This window comes from Lepidochelys olivacea (assembly GCF_965140295.1).
Source record: "Lepidochelys olivacea isolate rLepOli2 genome assembly, chromosome: 12".
In the NCBI taxonomy this organism is placed as follows: Eukaryota; Metazoa; Chordata; order Testudines; family Cheloniidae; genus Lepidochelys; species Lepidochelys olivacea.
Window position 1 is genome coordinate 29,896,570 of NC_140422.1, and position 21,604 is coordinate 29,918,173.

Consider the following 21,604-nt stretch of genomic DNA (forward strand, 5'->3'; position numbering starts at 1 on the left):
ATTTGTGCCCTTTTGGTTTTCACTGGGTAATATGCATGAGGTACAAGTGTCTTTGGGTCTCTTGATTTGGTTTTCTTGATAAAAATATGTCCTAGATGAATAACTACTGAAGGCAACAGCCCTTATAAAATATTTGAGGATTCTAGAGTAAGAGTCAGAAACACTGAAGGGTAAAGGGGGAGTTAATTAAACTCCTGGTTCTATTATTAAAAAAAAAACTAGGAGCAGTAAAATATGGAAAATGTAACATCAAAGGTTCTGGTGATGTCATAAAATCTCACACTTGAGTCTTGTGGTTTATAATGTCATGACAAGCCCTCAGTGGAATTTCCTTTGCATAGTGTGGGCTTGTCCATATATTCCTTGTGAACAGTGTCTTTCAGATACACTCTGCAACAAAAGAATAATGACACACCACTTACAGGCTCTTGTTCCAAAAGAAGAAGGCTCACAACAATGATGTTTATGTCGCTGCCGATTGTCCCATCTTTAAAAAGACTAGAAACCTGCATGAATATGTAGGAGAGGGTAATAAATAAATAAATCTGTAATAAAAATAGACTAAAGATAATTAATGAGTTATCATGACCCAACTTTCAATGACAGTCAAGAGGAACTCGGCACATTGCAGGATTAGCCCCACCTCCATCTAACAGAAATGTGCACAAAGGGACCGACAAATAGCCCATTGAAATTAATTGAAAAATTCCCACTGACTTCAATGGGCTTTGGATCAGGCCCCAGTTCTGCAGGATCAAAGTCACAGCAGGTAATCCTCTTGTGTCTGCCCACACAAATAACTCCTCTTTCCAGCAGCAGGGAAGAGGGGAAATAAAGCAAAGCTTTTGTGATGGGGCAAAAGGAGCTGGCTGACTCACTTTGCTCACTAGGGCAGCTGTTCAGGGAAGTAAGTAGGAGTAGAGTCCCCTTTACTGCCCTGCTTAGATTGTGACTCAAGACATCTGCCTATTTACTCCCCACTGCAGACAAGTGCGGGGGGGGAGTAGAGGGAGCTCTGGCTTTACCCCACCTTCTCATCAGCCAGAGTAGGGATGAAGTTACTTACTCCCACTTCTCCTTCCAGCGGAAGTGGAGAGTCAGGGAGAAACTGTGATGCTTTGAGATAGAAGTCTCCAATCTGCCCCCGTCCGCTATGCACCACCCTATATTCAGAGCAAGTTGTAAAGCTACAGGCCGGCCATTAAAGACACTATGAGCAATATATAACCCCACTAATTCTAAAAGAAATTACATTAGCAAAATTGACACAAACATTCAGAATAATTATAAATCCCAACTCCACCCACACCACAAAACAAGGGTGGGATTTCTAGGCTGGCACACGTGGACTTGCAGAAATCAATTTAACAAGCGGAGTTTTCAGTATTGCCAACTTTTGTGATTTTATCATGAGTCTCACCAAGTTGGGTGTTTTTCTTAAAGCCCCAGCTCCTGGTTGTCTTGTAGATTTTCCACAGCTGTAGATGAGTACAAAACCAATGGCACGTCAGTTACACCAGCTCTTACCATGTTCATAACTGTTAAGATATATGTGGTTACATTGTCCTTGCCATGCTTCTCCAACATTTTTTTATCCGCCACAACAAGCGTTTCAACATTCAGACTTCCACTTTTTGGGGTTTTAACAGCTGATCTTTTGAACCTTGCTGAACTTCCATATTCATCTGATAGGATGTATGTATCCTCTGTGGGTGGCTTAGGTGTGTCTAAAGACAAACAGAACACGGTTTTGGAAAGGGTTCAAAACGGGTCATTTTTATGAGCAGTTTGGTTAGATAGTAAAGCGCCTGGGGAATAGAGCCCTAAATGAATTTACAATATTGTGCAAGAGCCAGGTAATGATTAATATGGCCTGTAAGATGGTGAGTTCTTCTAATACATTATTAATTAAGATCTGATTCATTCTTCTTTAAGAAAAAAACCTGAATACAATAAGCAATTCAGAGGAAAGAAATAATCTAGTAAAATGAATTTCATGTACTGCAGGGAGAAATAGTTAATATTTCTCCCTGAATAGCTATATACTATTTGACCATTTTGGCACCTTCCTGCATCAACTGCAAACATAGCGTACGGGCCAGATTCTGCCTCCCTTAATAAATTCCTCCAAATACATACAGAAACTAGATATGCTGCAAAAGCAGAGTTCCTGTGTGCCTGTATTTTGACTGGCAACAGCCCCCCATGGAGACTCTCCACACGGATTACTCCTGGTTGGAGCACAAAATTCAGAGAGTGGAAAATAATGACCATTGCTGGATCAGAAGCCATGTGCATAAACATGCGGTCCATACTTCCTGAGAAATAAAGCAAGACATGCCTTCTGCTTGTGTAGGGAAGGACTGCAGAGTCAACCCTCTCTCTGGGTTTTGAAGAAGCCAGAATTAGGGCAGAAAACCTTTGTTCCATACTCTTCCTGCTTATGGCTTTTCTTGCATAAGCCTATGTGCCCCTGGCAACCAGAATTCAGCCCACTAGTCACTATTTGAAAATGCTAGTTAGATAACAACAGGAGTTGTCCTTGCAAATCTTTATGGCAAAAGGAATGAAACATGATACGAGTGATGGAGCCCCGGGTAATTAAAAAATGTAACAACCACCTTTGTCTAGAAGCCCTACCTGTGACTGTGTCTGACAGTTACTCCAACAACAGAGCTATGTTGGCATCTACCTCCTCCTTGGTCACACGGGGACACCAGGAATCCAAGGGAAACAGGATGGTAAGTAGGGAAGCTTATTTGCATCAGTTGTCTACCCAAAGTTAGTTTCATTTAAGAGTCTTCTAAGGCAGGCCATCTCAAAGCTGAATAAGTTATGCTCAGATGGAGCTTTGATCTACGGCCTTGCAGAGCTTGTGGTGTTTAGAATGTTATACTTGTTTAGTTGCTACTTAGACTGTAAATTCTTGAGGGCAGGGCATGTCTTTGTGGTCTGTTTTTGTACAGCAAGTAGCACAATGGGGTCCAGGTCAATGACTGGAGCTCCTAGGCACTATAGATATTACAAAGAGTAAATCATAGTAATGAATGCTGGACTGGTCCTTAATATTCTAAGTGAACATGCTGTAGGCATCAATATGCTGGTATTTAGCAGATACAAGTTGTAGCAATGCAATATCCCTAGTGATTTACTTCTGAGAATTCATTTAATCAGAACTATATTTCAGAACACGAATGAATGAATGAATGAAAGATATTTTAGTTATAATATCAATCAAGAATTATTATCCTGTTAAGAATGTAGAGAGGTCTCCTCTTCTGAAAGCATGTACAGACAAGCATCACCTATCAGCAAAACGCATAGTTTATTTCCCAAGTACAGCAATTCCTTGTTTAGGAGGCAGCACAAGTAAGTGGCTTGCACTTGATTCACAAAAAGTCTCTTTTATATTGGCCTGTACTGTGGGTGGCTCTCATCACCGCCGAGACTCACCTCTCTTTTGCACCTGCTTTACTACTACTAAAAGTTATTCAGAAGAAGCAGCTATTCTCAAATATGACTTACAGAGGGCGATCTGTTCAGATCTTGTGCTCCAAACTTTTTAGCCTGTGATGAGATAGCTGAAAGATGGCTTACCTGCTGTGCTCATGCTTACAAACTGCACGTTCAACATGGCTACTAAAGAAAGTTAGAAGGGTTAAGCTTTAAGTCTTCAAGCATATCCCTTTGCAAGCAGCACCGTACTAATAATCTCTTTTCCTGTACTGCAAAAATGGATAGATTCTGGATTAGGGATTAATTAACCCTGTTGTATAGGCCATCTCCAGTTAAGTCTCCCTGGTGCATCCCATTAGAGGACCTTGTTTTGGGGCTGAAATTATCCATGCCAGGTGTCTACGTGAGACTGAAATGTTTTGGAGATTTTCAACTAAAATGGTTCACCTGTTTCCAAGAATGTGGTTAAGGAAAAATACATTGTTTTGCCTATGATAAAAAAAATGTGTATAACCATTTCATTGAGAAACTCTAGAGCCACCACCGCCATTGGTTGGAGCAGGGACATGGCAGGGACATGGCCCGTGACATGACTTTTGCCTGTGCTACCTTAATTCAGCCCCCTTGTGCAAATGTTTTATGATACGGGCTTTAATGGTACGATCACATTCCATTTTTTTTTTCACAGGACCCCTGCCTCATTCAGTGCCCTGGATGGACCTGTTCTGGGGTTGCATAATGAAGATGGCTATTGTATGTAGAACCCCTTGCTTCATTTGTTGTAGGAGTTGGAAGATCTCTAGTGAATGAGGCAGGGGATGGCAGGAGGAGAAAGGAAGGTCTCGTGTTTAAGGCTGTTGAATGCTGCCCTGGAGAACTGTATTCTGTCCCTGCTCTGCCACAGACTTCCTGTGTGATACTGGGCAAGCTACTTACATCAGACTTTTCACAGGTGGCCACTAATTGTGTGTTGCTCATTTTACATAATCCTATCTTGAGGCCATGGAGCTGAGCACCTACTGAAGTCAATGGAAGCTACGCTTTGAATATAAAAAGCTTGATACAGTGCCAAGTACTCTGAAAAATCAGGCCGTGGGTGCATCAGCTTAGGTAACCAAAATTAGTGGACATTTTTTAACCTCAGCTCCCCATCTGCAAAATGGGGACAGTCATACCACCTAGTTTCACAAGGATTAATTGTGAGGCTGTTGTGAGGATTAATATATATTTGTGAAGCACTCTGATACTATAGCAATGAACACCATAGAAAACCCATGAGAAAATTAGTAATTCTGTCTTCAGAGCAGGGTTTGAATAGTGTACAGTGAACAAGGCATGGGGCCCTGGATTGAACAATGAGGAGAAAACAAAATATCGAATAGCTTCTCTGGGCACTGTCCATCATGTGCACGAATGAGGTAGGGGTCTGGTGGAAAAAAACAGCAAGTGATCATATAATTACAGACTGCATCATAATGCATATGCACAATGGGCTGGATTATAACTGTTTGAGCAACTATCATTCTAGCATTTCCTAACTTCTGAGTGCTTGACTTTGCAGCCTTAATGTTCTTTTAACATAGTTTTCAGGTGTTATTTATATAGAGGTCTTGTTCCTGATTCCTGTAACCCGCCTTATTCCTGCACACAGCATCATTAAAGTCATTGTGCTTGTAAAGTCTTAAATTTAATTCAATCACTAGTAAAAACGTCAACATAACTGAAAGTTTAATTTTGTGCACTTAACATAGGGGGTCTCAACCCAGAATCGCAAATAGATGTCAAGTAGCGATGGCCGTCCTACTCTTCCTATATTGCTAAACAGGAGGGAGTCGTAGCTATATCCAAGCTACATGAAAAAGTAGAGAAACCACTGCTTTAACAATTAGGAGAAAGGCCAGTGAACTGTATTCAGCAATATAAGCAACTATATACCTTCAAAGTGTAAACAAACCCCCTACAGCACCACCTGTCCTCTTTCAGTACCATGTTTGGATACAGATTCAGTAAAGTACCATTTTTACTTTCAAAATCCAGTTAACTTTAATTGCAAGAGCATTAGCCACAAGTCCAAATTACTCCTGCTGTGTTGTCCCCTTGAACGTACAGGGAGTTGTGTGTCTTTTCTATCCCTTACATGAAGGAATAAAGGCCCACTGATTAGGACTTTAGCATAGGGGCTGGGAGACTTGGGTTCAGTTCCCTACTCTGCTACAGACGCCTTCTGAGACTTTAGACAAATCACCTACCCTCTGCACCTCTGGTAAAATGAGGATAACAGCACTTTCCTACCTCAAATGGGTGCTGTGAGGATAAATGTATTGACTATTGTGAGGTGCTAGTGTACTACAGTAATAGGAACCATATAAGATAAACTGGCCAACATGGAAGAGCCTGGAACCCTCTCTATCAAAGCCATCAATATCATACGGGTTTTGTAATCAGTGAACAACCTTTTGAAAAAACGCCCTGGTGGTCATGGAAAATGAGAAGACCATGAGCTAATGCAATATTCCTCACTTCACTGTCTAAAGTAGACCCTGCTGTCTTCCATTCTCATTAGTCATTGTATAGCAGTAAAAGAAAAAAAAAGGACTGAAACAGGATGACCATCGGTTTGTACAAGAATTATGTACTGGGGCTTCTTAGACTAGGGGAGATTTAGCAGGAAGGGGGAAGAAAGTAGCAGAGAGACCTGCAATATTGAAGAAAAACATGAATTGATTGAAAATATAAAGACTTCTCAATCTTTTCAACCAGATCAATATTTTCCTGCAGAATGCTCAGAGACTTTCATTCCTTCCTCCTTCAATTTTCTCCTCCCATTTTCTCCTCTTCTCTTCCCTTCTGTTTGTTCCTCTCCTTCTGTTCCCCAACCCCTTTTTATTTTCCTTTTTGAAAAGAAACCCTCTTGTTGTCCCCAAACTCAATTAAAAATTGGACAGGACATATTTTGGCTGATGCAACTTTTTCAGTTACTGTATTCAATTCTTGGGGCTCTAGTCATGAATCTCAATAAAGGCCCACAAAAAGAATCAAGGGAACATAAGAAGTATAGCTATAGGATCCTTGAGGAGCTCCTAAATATTCTTCAAGTTGAGGGCCTAATGATGGCCTCACAATGGACATTGGTAGGATAATGTAGTTTCAATACATTTTTAAGAAGTGACTCCAGAATTTTATTTAAACAATTTCCTTGGGAGGTTATGGTTGAATCATCTCAGTTGCTGACAACGTCATTATCAAATGGTGGATTGTGAAAGACCTATTCCCCCTCCTTTGCCAAATCAATGATTCCTAATGCCCTTCCTCCATCTTTCAAACTAATCGCATATCTCAGATTAAGAGAAAATAGAGCAGGGAGTTGGAACTGGTAATTGTACAGAAGAGGCAGTGTTAAAGCACCAGCAAAAATAGGAATGGCCCATTAAAAGATAAATCAATCTCACGAAAACCAGAGCGATGGATCTTCTAAGTTGAGCACCACATTCCTAAGAAAGTCACTCACTGACTAGTGGTGGAGTTGTAATAATAGTGATGGACAGTGCCATAAACTTAAATGCATGATCCAGCTCCTTGAATCTGTCCTCCACTTCCTCTGTTAGCACTACTATTTAAAAAATTCAGCCCCCATCAGAGTAGTGGTTACAAACCACAATAAAAGAAGCACCTACAAGTCTCTAAGAACTACTATCTCAAACAAAGAGAGAAAGTTTCCTTACATACATTTCTTTCGACGTCCACAAAAATGCTGCTTTTGAAACCTTCCATGGTGGTAATCATTCGCCTGATCATGATACTTGTGGTGTGTGTGATTTCTGTGATGACCCGGGGAAAAGTGATTGGAATTGGAATCTACTTTGTACCGGTGCACTTTCTCCTCTGCTCTCCGTTTGTATAATACATGAGGTTGATGTCCAACAGGTGATGTGTAGTTGTGTTCCTGTGCTAGGTGCTGAGGTAATGGAGATATAAGGAATTCGTTCTCCTGCATCCTTATCAAACCTGACTAAAAAAAAAAAAAAGCAAATTAAACAAAAGAACATTATATTTTGCTGTTTGACAACCAATATATTTGTGTCCACTTCTCAGCACTAGGTTCCTTCTAAATAGCTGAACCTATTCTCTTAATTGCAGAGTCTCTTATACAAAACGAAGACTTTTAGCACATTGTCAAGCTTGCAGGCTGGTTTTCTGGATATATGGTCATCAGCAGCAGTAGAATAGGGTCAGGATGAATGAGATTGTGCTGCATAGACAAGAAGGGAACAAAGATGAAGCACAACATTCCTTTTTTAAAAAAAAATAGCATGGCCGGGAAAATTGTCAAAGCAAATTTTTCTATTTGGATTCTTAAAAGAGGTCTATACAATTAACAGATTCCCATAGGAAACAACTGTCTGTGACATCAGATTCCGGTAAATTAAATCTCTGAATTCCCTATTCTAATTGACAGCAACAGATTTCCTTAGCAGCTAGGCTTCCATTCCACTTGCTGTACTGCATTCTGACTAATCATGGAACTCCATGCCCCAGCAATTTGCTTGTGTTCCAGAAGACTCTAGTCCAAGACAATCCTGCAGTTGCTCTCAGAGAATCTCAGAATCTTCATCTCTAATGGCAGAAGTGTATTCACTAGGGTGGATCAGAGAGCAGAATTTTGTCCTAAACTATGAAAAGTCTCTGCCACTAATTGGCACCTTTTTTTCAACCTCAGCACAGAAACCCAGGATTGAAGGACTGTGGCCAATGAATACCCTCTCCATCCTTCAAGATATGTCTATTCTATTAGTAAGGCAATGTTGTAAAGCTGTTACTGCGGCAACCTGAGCCCTACAGTTCTTGCTCTGTGGAATAACTACAAGACTTCAGGTTGCAGGGTTGTCAGTGCATCACCTTTTCACCAACACTAAACTACTATCATCACATTAAATATTAACTATGATCGCTACACAATGTACACTAAAAATGAATACATATGTATTTTTACCAACACATTTTGTGTTTAGCACATTTTTCCCCTTTCATTGTCACTAGAGGGCAGAGTTAAGGTTGGGGAGAAATACGTTGTATTTTTCATGCATTAACTATGAATAAACCTACACATATGCTTAAGTGTTTCCAGGATCAGAGACAGCATCAGAAATGTGGGTAGCAATGAGGAAGTATTTATTTTCAAGTCATAAACCAGTTGCGCTGTTCATTCCCTTGTTTTGTAAAAGCTGTTGAAATAAACACTCTTTTTCACCATGAGATGGATGCAGCAAATATTAGTGTGTAGCCAAGTGGGGCAAGAAAAATTTGATTAGATGAGTACATATGTAATATTACTTCCAAAGTTTATTTTGGGTCAGTGAGGCACTACCCCATGGAAAGTACCTTTTTCCAAAAGTGGCATCCCCCGAGAACCACACAGCTCTATGAACAGCTTCCCAGAAGTATGTGCAGATAAGCAAGTGCAACCATGCTATATGATATATTAGCTCTCTCAGCCCATGATACCACCTCTCCTTGCAAAGAATACTTTCTGATGTTAGATGGTGGAGCTATGCTCCTAGCATTGCACATTTTGGATATGCGCCATATCACCCATCTTGAAATTGATTTTTTTTCTTATATGAGCCCCTATGTGCAGACTGGCTAGGACTTGAGGATAAAGAGGAAGAGGGACTTCAACCAATACTTGATTTCACTAGAGTGTTTCTTTGGGATTTGTGGACCTTTCTGCACTTCCAGAGCTTCATTCCAGGAGGAGAATTTTTCAGAAAATAGGGAGTTGTAAATGAAATCCTCATTGCTTTAACTGTAGTGTTTGCTACTGAGTTAATGCTATCACTTATATCAGATATATCCACAAAAAAAAACAGATTTATCAGGAATTTTAGTGACATGGGTGCTTACTGTTCACCAGTCAGACATCAGCCCTCTGATTGACATTCATTACTGTATTTTTCCAAATAGAGGGAAAATATGTGCTTTCCCTTTTGTGGTCAATTACCAATTATTATAGATGGACAACTCAACCAGGATTTTAACAATAACTCTTTCCTATAACACTAATTGTGAGGATCTTCTGCTTCCCAAAAGTTGCTGTGAACATAAACAGAGATCATATTGTGATAGACATTTTCCTTAATTCAGAATACATTCAACAAACATTCATCCTATATTTGCTCAACATATTATAAGGAAGAGGCAATAACATGTCAGCTAATGAAAGATCAGGACTGAGGAACTTCACATATAGAATTTAGCTAGCTTGCTTGCCCAATTCAATGGATTGGCAATCTTCAATCGTCAGATCACAATAGGACAAGACAAAGCACTTCCGTGTATGGAAGAGAACTGATATTTTAATCCTTATGATTTATGTCATCAGATATTTAGAACTGACACAATTCAAATGCAGTTCTGGGCAAGAAGAGACCTTCCACGCAATCATCTGTTATTCAGCACTGATAACTAGGCATCTGCTAACTGATTTTACAACCTTCTATTGGAAAACAGAAACATAATAAATCTGTTTTTTATTTCTCCATTTTAAAGGTTTCCACGTCTGAAATTACCCCTACAGGATTCATTTAATAAATGATTCAAACCATATGGAATAGAGGATTTTCTACATTTTCCTTGTAAGAAACTGTCCCTGATGTACATCAAGTTTTAGTCCCAAATGGAATTTCTATATTTAACATCACAAGGGTGGGCTGAGAATTCCAGAAATGTGTGATGAATTGAATTCTGGCCCATGTGCTGAATTCATTTTGTTGCATGATTTTCATGTGCTGTAACTAGCTGGTGAGTGACCTAAAAACCTTATTCGGTCAGCCCTTGCAAATTTTTCTCCAGCAGAGACCAGGGCTGAATGCTCAAATGAGATGTACTCCCTTTGGGTTTTAAAGTAAATCAGAAAGGATTATTCCAATTGGAAAGTGTTATGAAGGATAATTAATGTCTACTTTTTCTTTTTTCTAACACAACATCTAGTTTCAAGCAGTCTTGCAGCACAGAGCAGTCTTTATAAGATAGGCCGCTGGTTCATTTCTATAATTTGTGAGCAAGTTTCCAGTATTCATATTTAACTAATCTCTAACAATTCACAAAATATTGGCCCAGATCGCTCCCGCTTGGAGATCCACAAACTGGACTGGATTTCAGGTGGTCAGTTAGGTATGTGGTTACAGCTCCTTGATTCTCAAGTGGCAACTACTCTAGCTTCAGACCTGATGTTAATTAGAGCAGCATGTGAGCTGCTCAATCTTGTGTTAGCAGGTTATGGTCCTCAAAGGGGATATGCCAGTTGAGAAATGAGGACAGATGCCTTCCCCTGATGTGCCCACTGTTGATATGATACCCTAAAAATGGTTAAGGTGGGGAGCCAGCTATGCTAGCTTTATGCCATCTGAGACTCTCCCATGCCAGAATAATTCCCAGAGGGCTAATTAAGAGCAGGTTCTGGCCACCTTGCACTGCCAGAGCAGTGCAATGGGGACAGAAACAAGGGGAGAGACTCTAGCCCAATCTCTCTATTAGTCTGGAATTTTTTCAAAAGAACTATGAAGTTTAAGTGAAGTCATGAATTAAATACAGTATGTTTCTCCTCATTAGCAACTTCAGCAGATGTGTGGGTATAATTAGTAAAAATTACTATGGATAAATGGAAGCTAGGTCTTTGTGTTGCCAGGACCAGCATTAATATAAGTGCATACCCAATCTTAGCTTAACCACAGCTCACTGAAGTCAATGGGAAGTCTTTCCATTGACTTAAGTGTGCTTTAGATCCAACCCTTTAAGACGAGAAGGGGCAGGGCATTCTTCATGGCTATGTCTACACTACAGTTTTTCTTCAAATTTCCCACTGTCATAGCCCCACCAGAGGAAGCCGTGTTACAAGTGCCAACATTTTCACCAAGTCCAAACAACACAGTGGTGAAAAGTCCCTGGACCCCAGCAGACGATCTACACCTTCACTGTTGCTGTCACGAGGGGAGTGGCACCGTTTGAGAAGTTTGAAGAAAAATGCTTACCTAGGCAAGGCCCAGGAAAAGTCTTTGAATGAAAATTGCTACCACCTTGGTCTGCCAGAACCTAAATTTGCTATCCTTCGAGAAACACTGTAAGGCCTATCTTCTCTCCCATACCTTTGGAAAGGTAGATTATAGGATTTAGGATGGAATATGTAAGGCAGGAAGGTTGGTTTAAGTGTTTAATTAGAACAGCTCAAATTTCAAGCATCCAGTATTAGCTTGTGAACAAGCTTAAAACCAAGAATCATTCATAGAAATTATTCAGCAAATTCTTAATCAATCGGAAATTTGCAGTCTATTCGTAGATAATTTACAACGAGACAAAAAAAGACAACATTCATTAAATAAATTATTTGTTCTTAATTGTTTGCTTAGTTCTTTGATCCATTAAAGAAATTTTCAGTTTGAGATGTTTCCTAATAAAATTTTATATCATTGGGGTATTAACACCAAGGCATTTGTCCAAGATTTTCCTGGTAAATCTCAAAAGGAAGGGGAACTTCATAAAGAAAGCTGGAGATGGTGATTATAGGAAGCAAATCTGCTTTAGGATTTCTTCACTGATATTGTATTATTATGTAGAGATTAAGAGTGGGCTTTTCAAAAACATTCAACATTGGTCTAACTCCACTACTATTAAAGTCATTGGTACAACTTTCACTGTTTTCAGTAGATGAGTTAGACGGAAGTTGAATGTGTTTGAACATCACATCCTAAAATGTTTTCTCTCCAAGAATGGGTGATTTGCATCTCATTGAAATAGCATGCAAGACATCTTGTACTCTCTGTGCTTAGAATCTGAATCAACTCCCACTGAAGCTGGCCTGCGCCCTTACTGTCTGATCTTGCAAGGTATGGAACACTTCCTGCGGGTTACAAACATCCTCCGCTTCCACTGTGACATCCCAGGGAGTGGAGGATGGTCACCGTCTCACAGGTGCCTTAGGACCATGGTATGAATGTGCTTCAGGAGCACAGCTAGGGCGCTGCAGCTGAGCTGTTGCAGAGTAGATACTCCCTGCATTGACAGAAGCGGGGGTTCCATCCATGTAGCTAACCCACCGTTTCAAGAGGTGGTAGCAAGGTTGACAGAAGAATTCTTCCACTGAATAAACTGAATCCACAGAGGAGGTTAGGTCCTCCTAACTATGTGACATAGGAGCAAAAGTTTTCACAGCTATGAACAATATGGCTAGGTCATCTAATATTTAGGTGTAGGCCAGGCCTTAGGGAGACGCACTGCAGTGGCAGCTGAAGGACTCATCGTCCTGGAGTGGACTTCTCAGAACTGTTGTTTTCTTGTCTATATTTAAAAACTGAGATTTTGAGATGGAGTCTGTTCCTTTTCCCACATGAGGAAAGCATTGTGGCTACGGATTTCATATTTCCATAAAGCCACCTTCATTATGTGTTAATTCAATTACAGGCAACAGCTCATCCATATGCATTAAGAGTTACATGAGATTCATCATCCAGACACAGATAATGTGGTAAAAAATGAAACAATGTGAAATTCAAAACTAAGGACACAGAGGACAATCAAACATCTCAGCTGCAATATCTGCTAAACAAATAAAACTACCTAGCACAGACTTATGCCAAGTACAATTACTCTTTGCATGATAACAGGAGCACCTTGACTGTACCAAAGTACTAAAATATATGTACAAATACCTTCTAAGCAACATTAATTATTTTATAACACTTCATTTGATGTTAGGTTATGCATACACATCTGAAGCTATTAAAAAGCCTATGACCACTCTGTTTTAACTGTGAGCAAATCCTGATATGTTAACAGCAACCACTGCACTTAGTGAATAAACAATTTAACATTGCATAGGGATGGTTGCAATCAGCGTAAAGAATCTTTTTTAAGGGAGTGTTAAGTGTGAGCTCTTTTGAACCCATTAAATGTCCTCCAATGTTACACACAATGTTTCAAAAAGCAGTTGACTTGGGGCTTGTTCCACAGGCAGCTGAAGTCAGTCTAAAGACTTCGATTGACTTCAATGGGCATAAGTCCAGTGCCTTTTGTTGGGCTATTTCCCACAACGTACAGTTCCTACAAAAAAATATTGAGTCAAACACAGATTAACCACAACAAGAGATACAGCACATAACAGAAACAGACTGCACTTAAAAGTACAACTTTCCGTTGTGCTTACAGCAAAAGGAAAAGATAAATGAAGAACCTCCCTGCAATATAAACCTCCTGAGAGGAAAGATGATCTAAAATATATAGTTTTTCTTATCCCAAATGAGCAGAAATCTAGCTAGGAAGATACATGCATTCCTGGAATTCCCATCATAATAATATCTGACACTGACACATCACAGAACACTCGCATGCTTTCTCACTCAGACTGGAGTGAAAGCTCAGGGAATGCTATTGGCTGCAATTCATCCTAGTGTCACTCAGGTTGTAGTTTTAAGGCCTGAATCTCTAGTTTCTGGCCCTTTGGCACACTCAGAAGGCACAAAGGGCCTCAACTGCTTATCAGAGAATTCCCTTGTCAGAGGCAAACCCCCTGCTGGCTCAAATATGACAGATCTGGGTCCTGTGTCTGCCCTCTGGAAGAGGGAGGCAGGATTTCTCCACATACATCATTTTTCAGAATGTATTCAAACCAATTTATTCAAGAAATCTGGCCCAGGGTTTTGTAGGAGTGGACTCTCATGAGATTTCCAAGAGTACACTTGTCTTACTCAGGTCAGAGATTCTATGGGTGACACTCAATTTTCATTTTCATTTAGATACCTTGCCAAACCAGGTAATGCTAAGGCATGTGTGCACTGAAAAAACACAGAAACAAAGAGTGTAAGTTAACTAAACTTTGCCTGAGTTTTTATGTTATGCAAACAAATTCACCCATCCCTCAGACAAAGTGTTGAGATTTTTGCACTGTAGGTAGCATTTGTTGATGATGATACCAGAATTAGGAAATTAAAAAGGCCAGAAGACACTTTCTTAGGCCAGGTCCTCAGCTGGTGAAAATAACCTCAGTGGAGCTATGCTCATTTCCAGTAGTTTGGGGGATCTGTCCCCCCACCTCCATTCTGAATATTTAGGTTAATTTAATGTCCAACGTGCATTATTAAAATATTTTTAAATGAAAGAAAAATGAGAGCCACTGGCCACCGATTCTGGATTGTGAGTTGACTATTGTCAAGTTTTCTTTCAAATCCAGATAAATCATAAAAATACTGAACTCTCTCTTCAATCATAACATAGCTGACTTACTGCCTATATTTTTAAACTTTAAAATGTTAAGATATTTTAACAACATAGCATTTTGCTATCCCAAATCAACGGTCCACAGAGAGTGGGACCTTAAAACAACCATTCTGAGTTCATCATGAAAGACTCTTCTGTTCAGTTAAACTGCACAAAATGAGTATTATTCTGAACGTTTGGCAATTGTTGAACCAAGGTAACAAAATTGCTTTCCTTTAATTATTCCTATATGAACAAAGGCAAAGTTATTTCTGAATAGTGCCTTTGTATTTTTGCAGTTGACTGAACTTGTTTAAGACATCTTTGTGCCATGCTGCTTCTATCAACATGTAGCAAATACTGAAATAGTCTAATTTGCTTTTCTGGTTAAGGTAATTGAACTGCCTCAACAGTGTTTAAATATATTAAGCTGACATTTATTGCAGGGTAATGATGACATATTCTAGAAATAATACTAAGATTATTGCTCTACCACAAATGCAAATTAGGACTCCTGCTCATATCTATCTGCACCTCTTATGCCTTACAAGCAAACACTAAATATTAGAAATGACATGATATATATTACAAAAATTGTACTATAAATGTCAACAAGTCTGACAGGTTGCATCCTAGATTACATGGATCATTAGTGATTCTATCACTGTGGGCCCAACACAGCAGTTTGAACACAAGCAAACTTGCCCGCTGAAACCTATCTTTCTCTTGCTTGTTCTAATCTAATGGATCCAGAAGTCAATTAGATATGAGCAACAGATCCAAGTTAGGTTTGACAGTTATACAGGTGGTTGGGGATGGACTGTTTAAGTAAGGCCCCAGTGATGACAAGATAAAATCTAGATATTCTATTAGTTATGACAGTTCTGAAACCCATCACAAAGCAAACAGGAAGCAGAGGGATTATTATATGAATGTACTAATGCTTCACTTACTTTATCTGAAAGGAGACAGTGCAGTATTTGTCATGTGTTGTCTAACAGCTGATTAAACACTTGTGGTGCATCAAGAAAACTAGACATAAGGATACAGGTTAGCTAAAGCCCTGATCCAGCAGCCCATTTAAGGATGTACATTAGTAAATCATTAGGATTATTCATATGCTTAAAGCTATGGATATGCTTGAGTGGTTTGTTGAATCAGGACCTATAGGTGGTGCTGACAGGGTGATTAGAACAGCACCTTCCAAGGGACTAACTTTTATAGAAGATAAAATTCACCCCTGTTCCAGCACTGGGCTGGTGCACCATTTAAGTCCCACTAAAGCCTTCCAAACAGGACTTAAATGAGGCGTAGGTCTTGTGCTGGACCTCTGAACAGGGCTGAATTTCCCCCACAATAAAGCATTTTCTGTGAATTATTCAGTCCACCCCAATGAAAAGGTGCAACAAAAATGTATTATTAGGATTATATTTCTTTAGTGTGTATGGCTGACAATTCTTAAATGGATGGAATACATCTGTCCTAATGATTTTTGTGATGTGTGCTATTAACGTTGTATTTTCTTTGTGAATTTTATCCTGTTATAAGTGTTTTAGACATAGACATAAAAATAACAAAAACTATTTGAAAATAATAAAATAGAAAATGAACAAGTTAGGCTAGAGAATTGCTGGCAGATGTTAAAGACCTTAGTTGCAAATACTTTTACATAATACCTATTTAGCATTCATCAGATGCTTGCTTTAATGTTTCCAAGTAGGAATGTGTTTCTGCATCAGAAATGCAATCCCAGACATTGATAATCAGGAGTCAGACTCTGCAGAATGATGAGAGTGGCTTATAAATCATGAAATGTTTTAAAACTAAAAAAACAGCGGTTCTTCTTATTTCCCTTCTGGTTCCCAAGCCTTTAGGGGCTTTTTCAAGTTTTTCTCTACAACCATGGGGACTAGAAATGTACCTGTTTATTATTAATAATTATTATTATTGTTGTTTGGTTTCTTTTTTAATGACTGGTCAGATTCTCAAGTAACCACATGATTCCAGCCGCTGGAGGTCTAAGAAAGACAGCCAATGTCATGAGACTCATGATCAGATTGTGAGATTTGGCAAAGCTGGAAGTGACTTGGCTGCCTCTCTCCCCACAACACGCGACCAGGAGAGGTGTTCGGACTAGATCTCCCTGGATATACCGTAAAGGTGGCTTCTGGCAGTGCGAAGACAATGGGGCTCTCAGTCTCAAGGCTGCTTTAAATTGCACCAGCTACAAGGACACCAAGAGGCTGTTCCTGCAGCTGAGATTGCCAAAGCACAAGGGTTCTTTGGCCTCATGTTCTTTTCCTCAGCTACATCCTCTTTACTGAAGGCTGCAAGATGTGGGCAGTGTAGCACCAGAGTGGCACTCTGCTCGCTGTTGGCAGAGAATCTGGGCCAGTGTCTGCTCTGCAATGATTCCAGGCAATGAAACAAATCCAACTAAACTCACCTAATTTTATTTTTTTATGAATAGTTCAGCCAGCTCCGATAACAATGAGGCCAGACTATGGATTCAGGTGATATGTATGCGTCTGGGTGTATTACTTACTAAGAGGTTAAATCAGTGGTTCCCAACCTTTTAATTTTTGTTGTTGCTGAAACACTGCTTGCGATGAGTTCGTTACACCAGACAATGGCCACAAGCCACTCTGTGGAGAACAGATAGGCCTGGAGTATCACCCATAAAACAAGCATACCTGGTTTACCACCTCCTTGCCTCCCCGGAACAGAGGACACACTGAGGGGAAGCATGGTTCAATAGTTAGCCTGGGTCTTGAGAGAACCAAGGTCAATTCCATGCTCTGCCACAGAAAGTCTATGTGACTTGGGCAAGTCATTTAGCCACTCTGTGCCTCAGTTCCCCCTCTGTAAAAAGGCACTTCCCTACCACATAGGGGTATTGTGAGGAGCTCAGATACTACAATGAGGGGAACCATATATGTACCTAAGATAGGTTATTCCACTTCATACCCCCCGCCCACAAAGCTTACTGACTTGGCATATGTGCAGGAGGCCTCACTTTCTCTCCCTCTGTTTTCGTGTAATCACCCATGTGAAATAGATACAACTCTAGATGCAGCTGAATCCCATTTTGATTTTGAATTCTGATAAAGTGGTAAAACTTTATTTCTTTTTGGATGCAATTCAAGTTGTGCTAAATCTGCACTGCACAGCACCATTATTTTGCTGAAGATCCACTAGTTTAAAATAAGATTTCATCCCTTTCTCATGGCTTTTCACACTGAGAAACCTGTAAAATGACAGCTGTATCTTTTAGGTGTATGGTAAGCCACAGAAACATCTTATAACATCCAGATTTTAATACAAAACGTGAACTGGAATAAGGGAGTTATTGGTGAAATTAAACTGGACACGTTTCATCTTGATTCTATGTCACGAACAAGCCTAATTTTTGAGAGAACAATTAGCACTCCTAAAATATGCCTTCCTAATTTTATGTGATTTGTGGGCACAAAGAAGAGTTCTTGCACCTCACCCTTATTTTTACCTAGAATCGAGTAGCTTCCACTGGCAAGTAATTAGATGCGGTGGCACAATTCAAACACAGGTGCAAGATTACAGATGCTACTTCAGGTCTGCAAAAACTGACCCATAATAACTGAAATACAGGATGACATGGGCCAAATATCTCCTTGGTGCAACTTTGCTGTAATCAACTGAGCTACCCCCTGGGTAAATTTGGCCTATTCTGAGGACGTATTTAATATTAATATTACTGTACCAGAAAACTCTCTAAGAAATAATTTTCAAGAAAGTGCCAGTGCGACAACTTCTGTAGTAGGCAGACGTTTGATCACATGGTGACTGTCCAAGAATTTATAGCTGCTTACTACTTCATGGCAACTCTCTTTGTTATTGGAACAATATTTTTAGATTTAACATTGGCCCAGGTTCGCGCAGCTGGTGAAAATCAAGGTAGTCTCATTGGAATCAACTGAACCGCACAGTCTATCCCTGCTGAGAATCTGGCCCAGAGTATCTAGAGACAGGCTGAAACCACATCATTCAGATCTAAAGCCATTTCTGGATTCCTAACACTCAAAGTTTACAGGTTTCAGACATATGGTTGTGATTCAGATCCATATAATAGCCTGTTTTTTTTTTAAAATGCCCCAAAGACTAAGATGGTAATGAAAGGGTACGTTCAGTGTAACATATCGTACTGAGTATAAGTCTGTGACATTCTGTGACTTTTACAACATGCTGTTTGGCTGGGACTGTTGTTATGAAAAGTGTGATAAACTGTGTGGGAGCATTTATGTATTCCCTTTCACTGAGTTGAAGAGATCAGCCACATTGAATCCTATAGAGATTTCAAGATGGTAGGAACAGAAGATGGAAAAGAAGCTGAGTGGAGAAGATAACAGTCCCCTTTTCTACAAAGGTCCATAAGCCAGTCCAAGAGGGGAAGTCTTTAGTTCCCATTGCATCTAGCAAAGATTTGTTAGATAGTTTGGTTCAAGCATGTAAACTGCATTTCTTGATGAAAGCATTTACACAGTAAAATGTTTCTAAATGTACTGTCTGGTATATTCCCAAAACATGGACCACCACCACTCTGTGGAACCTGCAATGGTGCAGGAGACTCCCAGTACAGAGAGAGAGAATGATATGGAAAAAGTTGGGAAGCAATATTTTTTTCCAAGGGAATCTCTCTCTCAAATAGATGGAGATGGGCAACACTTTTCTACCAACAGGAATGCAGATTTGGTGAAACTGAAAAGTTTCACAAATTTGTGTCAGTTTCACTAAATTGTTTGTTTGGTGGCGGGAAATCATGCTGACACTTCTGAAATGAAACATTTTGGTTTTTTATTCAAAACAACTTTTTATTTCAAAATTTCTTTTAATTTTTTTTAATTTAAAATATTAAATTCACAAAATCAAAACAAAATGTTTCATTTACAGGTGGAGCAAAACAGATGTACTTTTTTTTTAGACTTTTTGGTTCACCAAACATTTTTTGTTTGGGTTCAATTCAAAAGTTGTTTGGGTTTTGGGGTTTTTTTATGATTTTTCGGAATTGTCAGCTGACATTCATTATTTGCCTAGCTCTAATAACAGTTTGGGCTAAAGAAAAAGAAGAGAGATCTGCTGGAAAGGTTTCTAACCTCAGTACAAATGTATGAAGGTCACACCATCTATACCTTGTGTGGAATTTGTGGACAGTTTAACATAGTGAGGACCAATGTAACAGAGAGATGGGTTCAAGGCAAAATAGTCACATCTGGAGAAGGATCCAGATTTCGAACTCCCTACAATATTCTACCAATTGTACAATTGTGATATAGGTTCAGATACTGAACATCCTTACTATTCAGTGGGTATTCAGAGGCTGGGGGTCTGGGCCCATCTCTCATGTCATTATTTGGAGTCCAATTCTGAAGCCCTCATTTTTTGTTTAATATCACAAATCCTAACACTGCATCTTGATTGCACTCTTTAATATGGAGGGGAACAAGGAAAATGTGAATTCATGTAATTTTACCTCTGTGCTCCCAGTCTATGAAGAGATTCCATCTTTTGCTTTACGCAATATCTTCCTTATCCCTGAAAATGTATTAAAATGTATCTTTTAAGAACACTTCAGAATTAAAAATCTTCAGCAGAAACACTTTGGACACCAAATTTCCAAAGTGTCTAACCTTCCACCTGCTGAACGGTCATAGGTCCGGAGAAGGGTAAGGTTCCAGGCAGCTGGGGAATGTGGGTCAAGGAGGCAGGGTTTCTGGAAGGCTTTGGAGCAGTGTGAGAGCTGAAGGCAGTTGGAGAAGTGCTGCAGGGCCTAGCTGCTGAAACATCTGCAATACCTGGCTGTGAATCATGGTGTATTTGGTGTACTAGTAAGGAAAAAAGTCAGGGTGCCAAAACACTCCAGTGACCTTACAAATGACAGAAAATGTCAATAATGTGAATGTACAACATTGCACGTCCAAGTTTAAAGGTGGAAAAGGCTCTACTCAGCTTTTTGCCTGCAAAGATCACTTGAACAACAACATATTTGCATCCACCCTTTGCCGGTTCCAACATCTGCATCAACTAAGGCTCTGTCCCTACATAGGCTTTGTGCAGTGATGTACTCACATCTGCCTAACCAGCTGCTTCAGCGCAAACTCCCAGCGTGGGAATGCTACACTATTGTTAAAAAGGACTTGTACTGCTGTGGCTCATTCTGGTTTCAAACTCTGGTGCAAGAAACTCTATATAGACAGGGTCTAAGACTTTCACGTGTACTTTAAGTCCACTAATAACCCATGTGTATGCAAGCATTAGAATTTCTACTCATAGAACCCTTTGCCATGCATTTTGCAGGTGTCAGTCCACATTTCTATGTGTGCAAATGCTAGAATATTTAAAGTGTGCAAGAGTTTGGCTTTATAGTGGGTATACGCATCTGCAAAATGTGGGTGCCAGTATGTGTGTGCATAATTTCACAAATGTGGGGACCTCAGAGAGGCCTAGCTGAACATTTACCCCAGCATTTTTACCTGTGCATCCTTCTCTGGGTGTGTACTAAATACTACACTTCCGTAACATTTCTTGTTGAAGAAACTGAATTTTAACCTCAAATACATAGTCTAATTACAACAGATCATTATTTAACCTATTGTGTTCATAGTAATAGTCTGGGATTAGAGTGCTGAATTCCCTCCGGCACCCTTGAAACTACCAGCCTAGGTGCCTGCACAACATTGCTGAGGTAACAAAACAATTTCAAGCCTTCTATTGTAGTTCAATGGCCCTGGAATCATTGTGGCCAAATCCTGTTTGCCTCACTCACACAGGCAGTCCTGTTAATTCAGTGGCTCTGTGAGTCAAGATTCAAGGCCCCAGTTAAGCCCTGCAGTGGCACTATGTGGAATGGATGCGGAGAGTGGTGGTCTCT

General features: G+C 39.8%; 1 protein-coding gene across 2 annotated transcripts in view; it reads right to left on the reverse strand.

The window, feature by feature from the left end:
- Window positions 1-21,604, reverse strand: part of ADAMTS18 (ADAM metallopeptidase with thrombospondin type 1 motif 18) — a 96,234-nt gene that overhangs the window by 55,979 nt on the left and 18,651 nt on the right. For both annotated transcript variants that reach the window (XM_084644444.1, XM_084644443.1), the window contains 3 exons: window positions 7,183-7,465; window positions 1,528-1,727; window positions 423-506 (listed from right to left, as the gene is read on the reverse strand). In XM_084644444.1, coding sequence (XP_084500570.1) covers window positions 423-506; window positions 1,528-1,727; window positions 7,183-7,465 — 567 coding nt within the window. The remainder of the gene's footprint in view (window positions 1-422; window positions 507-1,527; window positions 1,728-7,182; window positions 7,466-21,604) is intronic.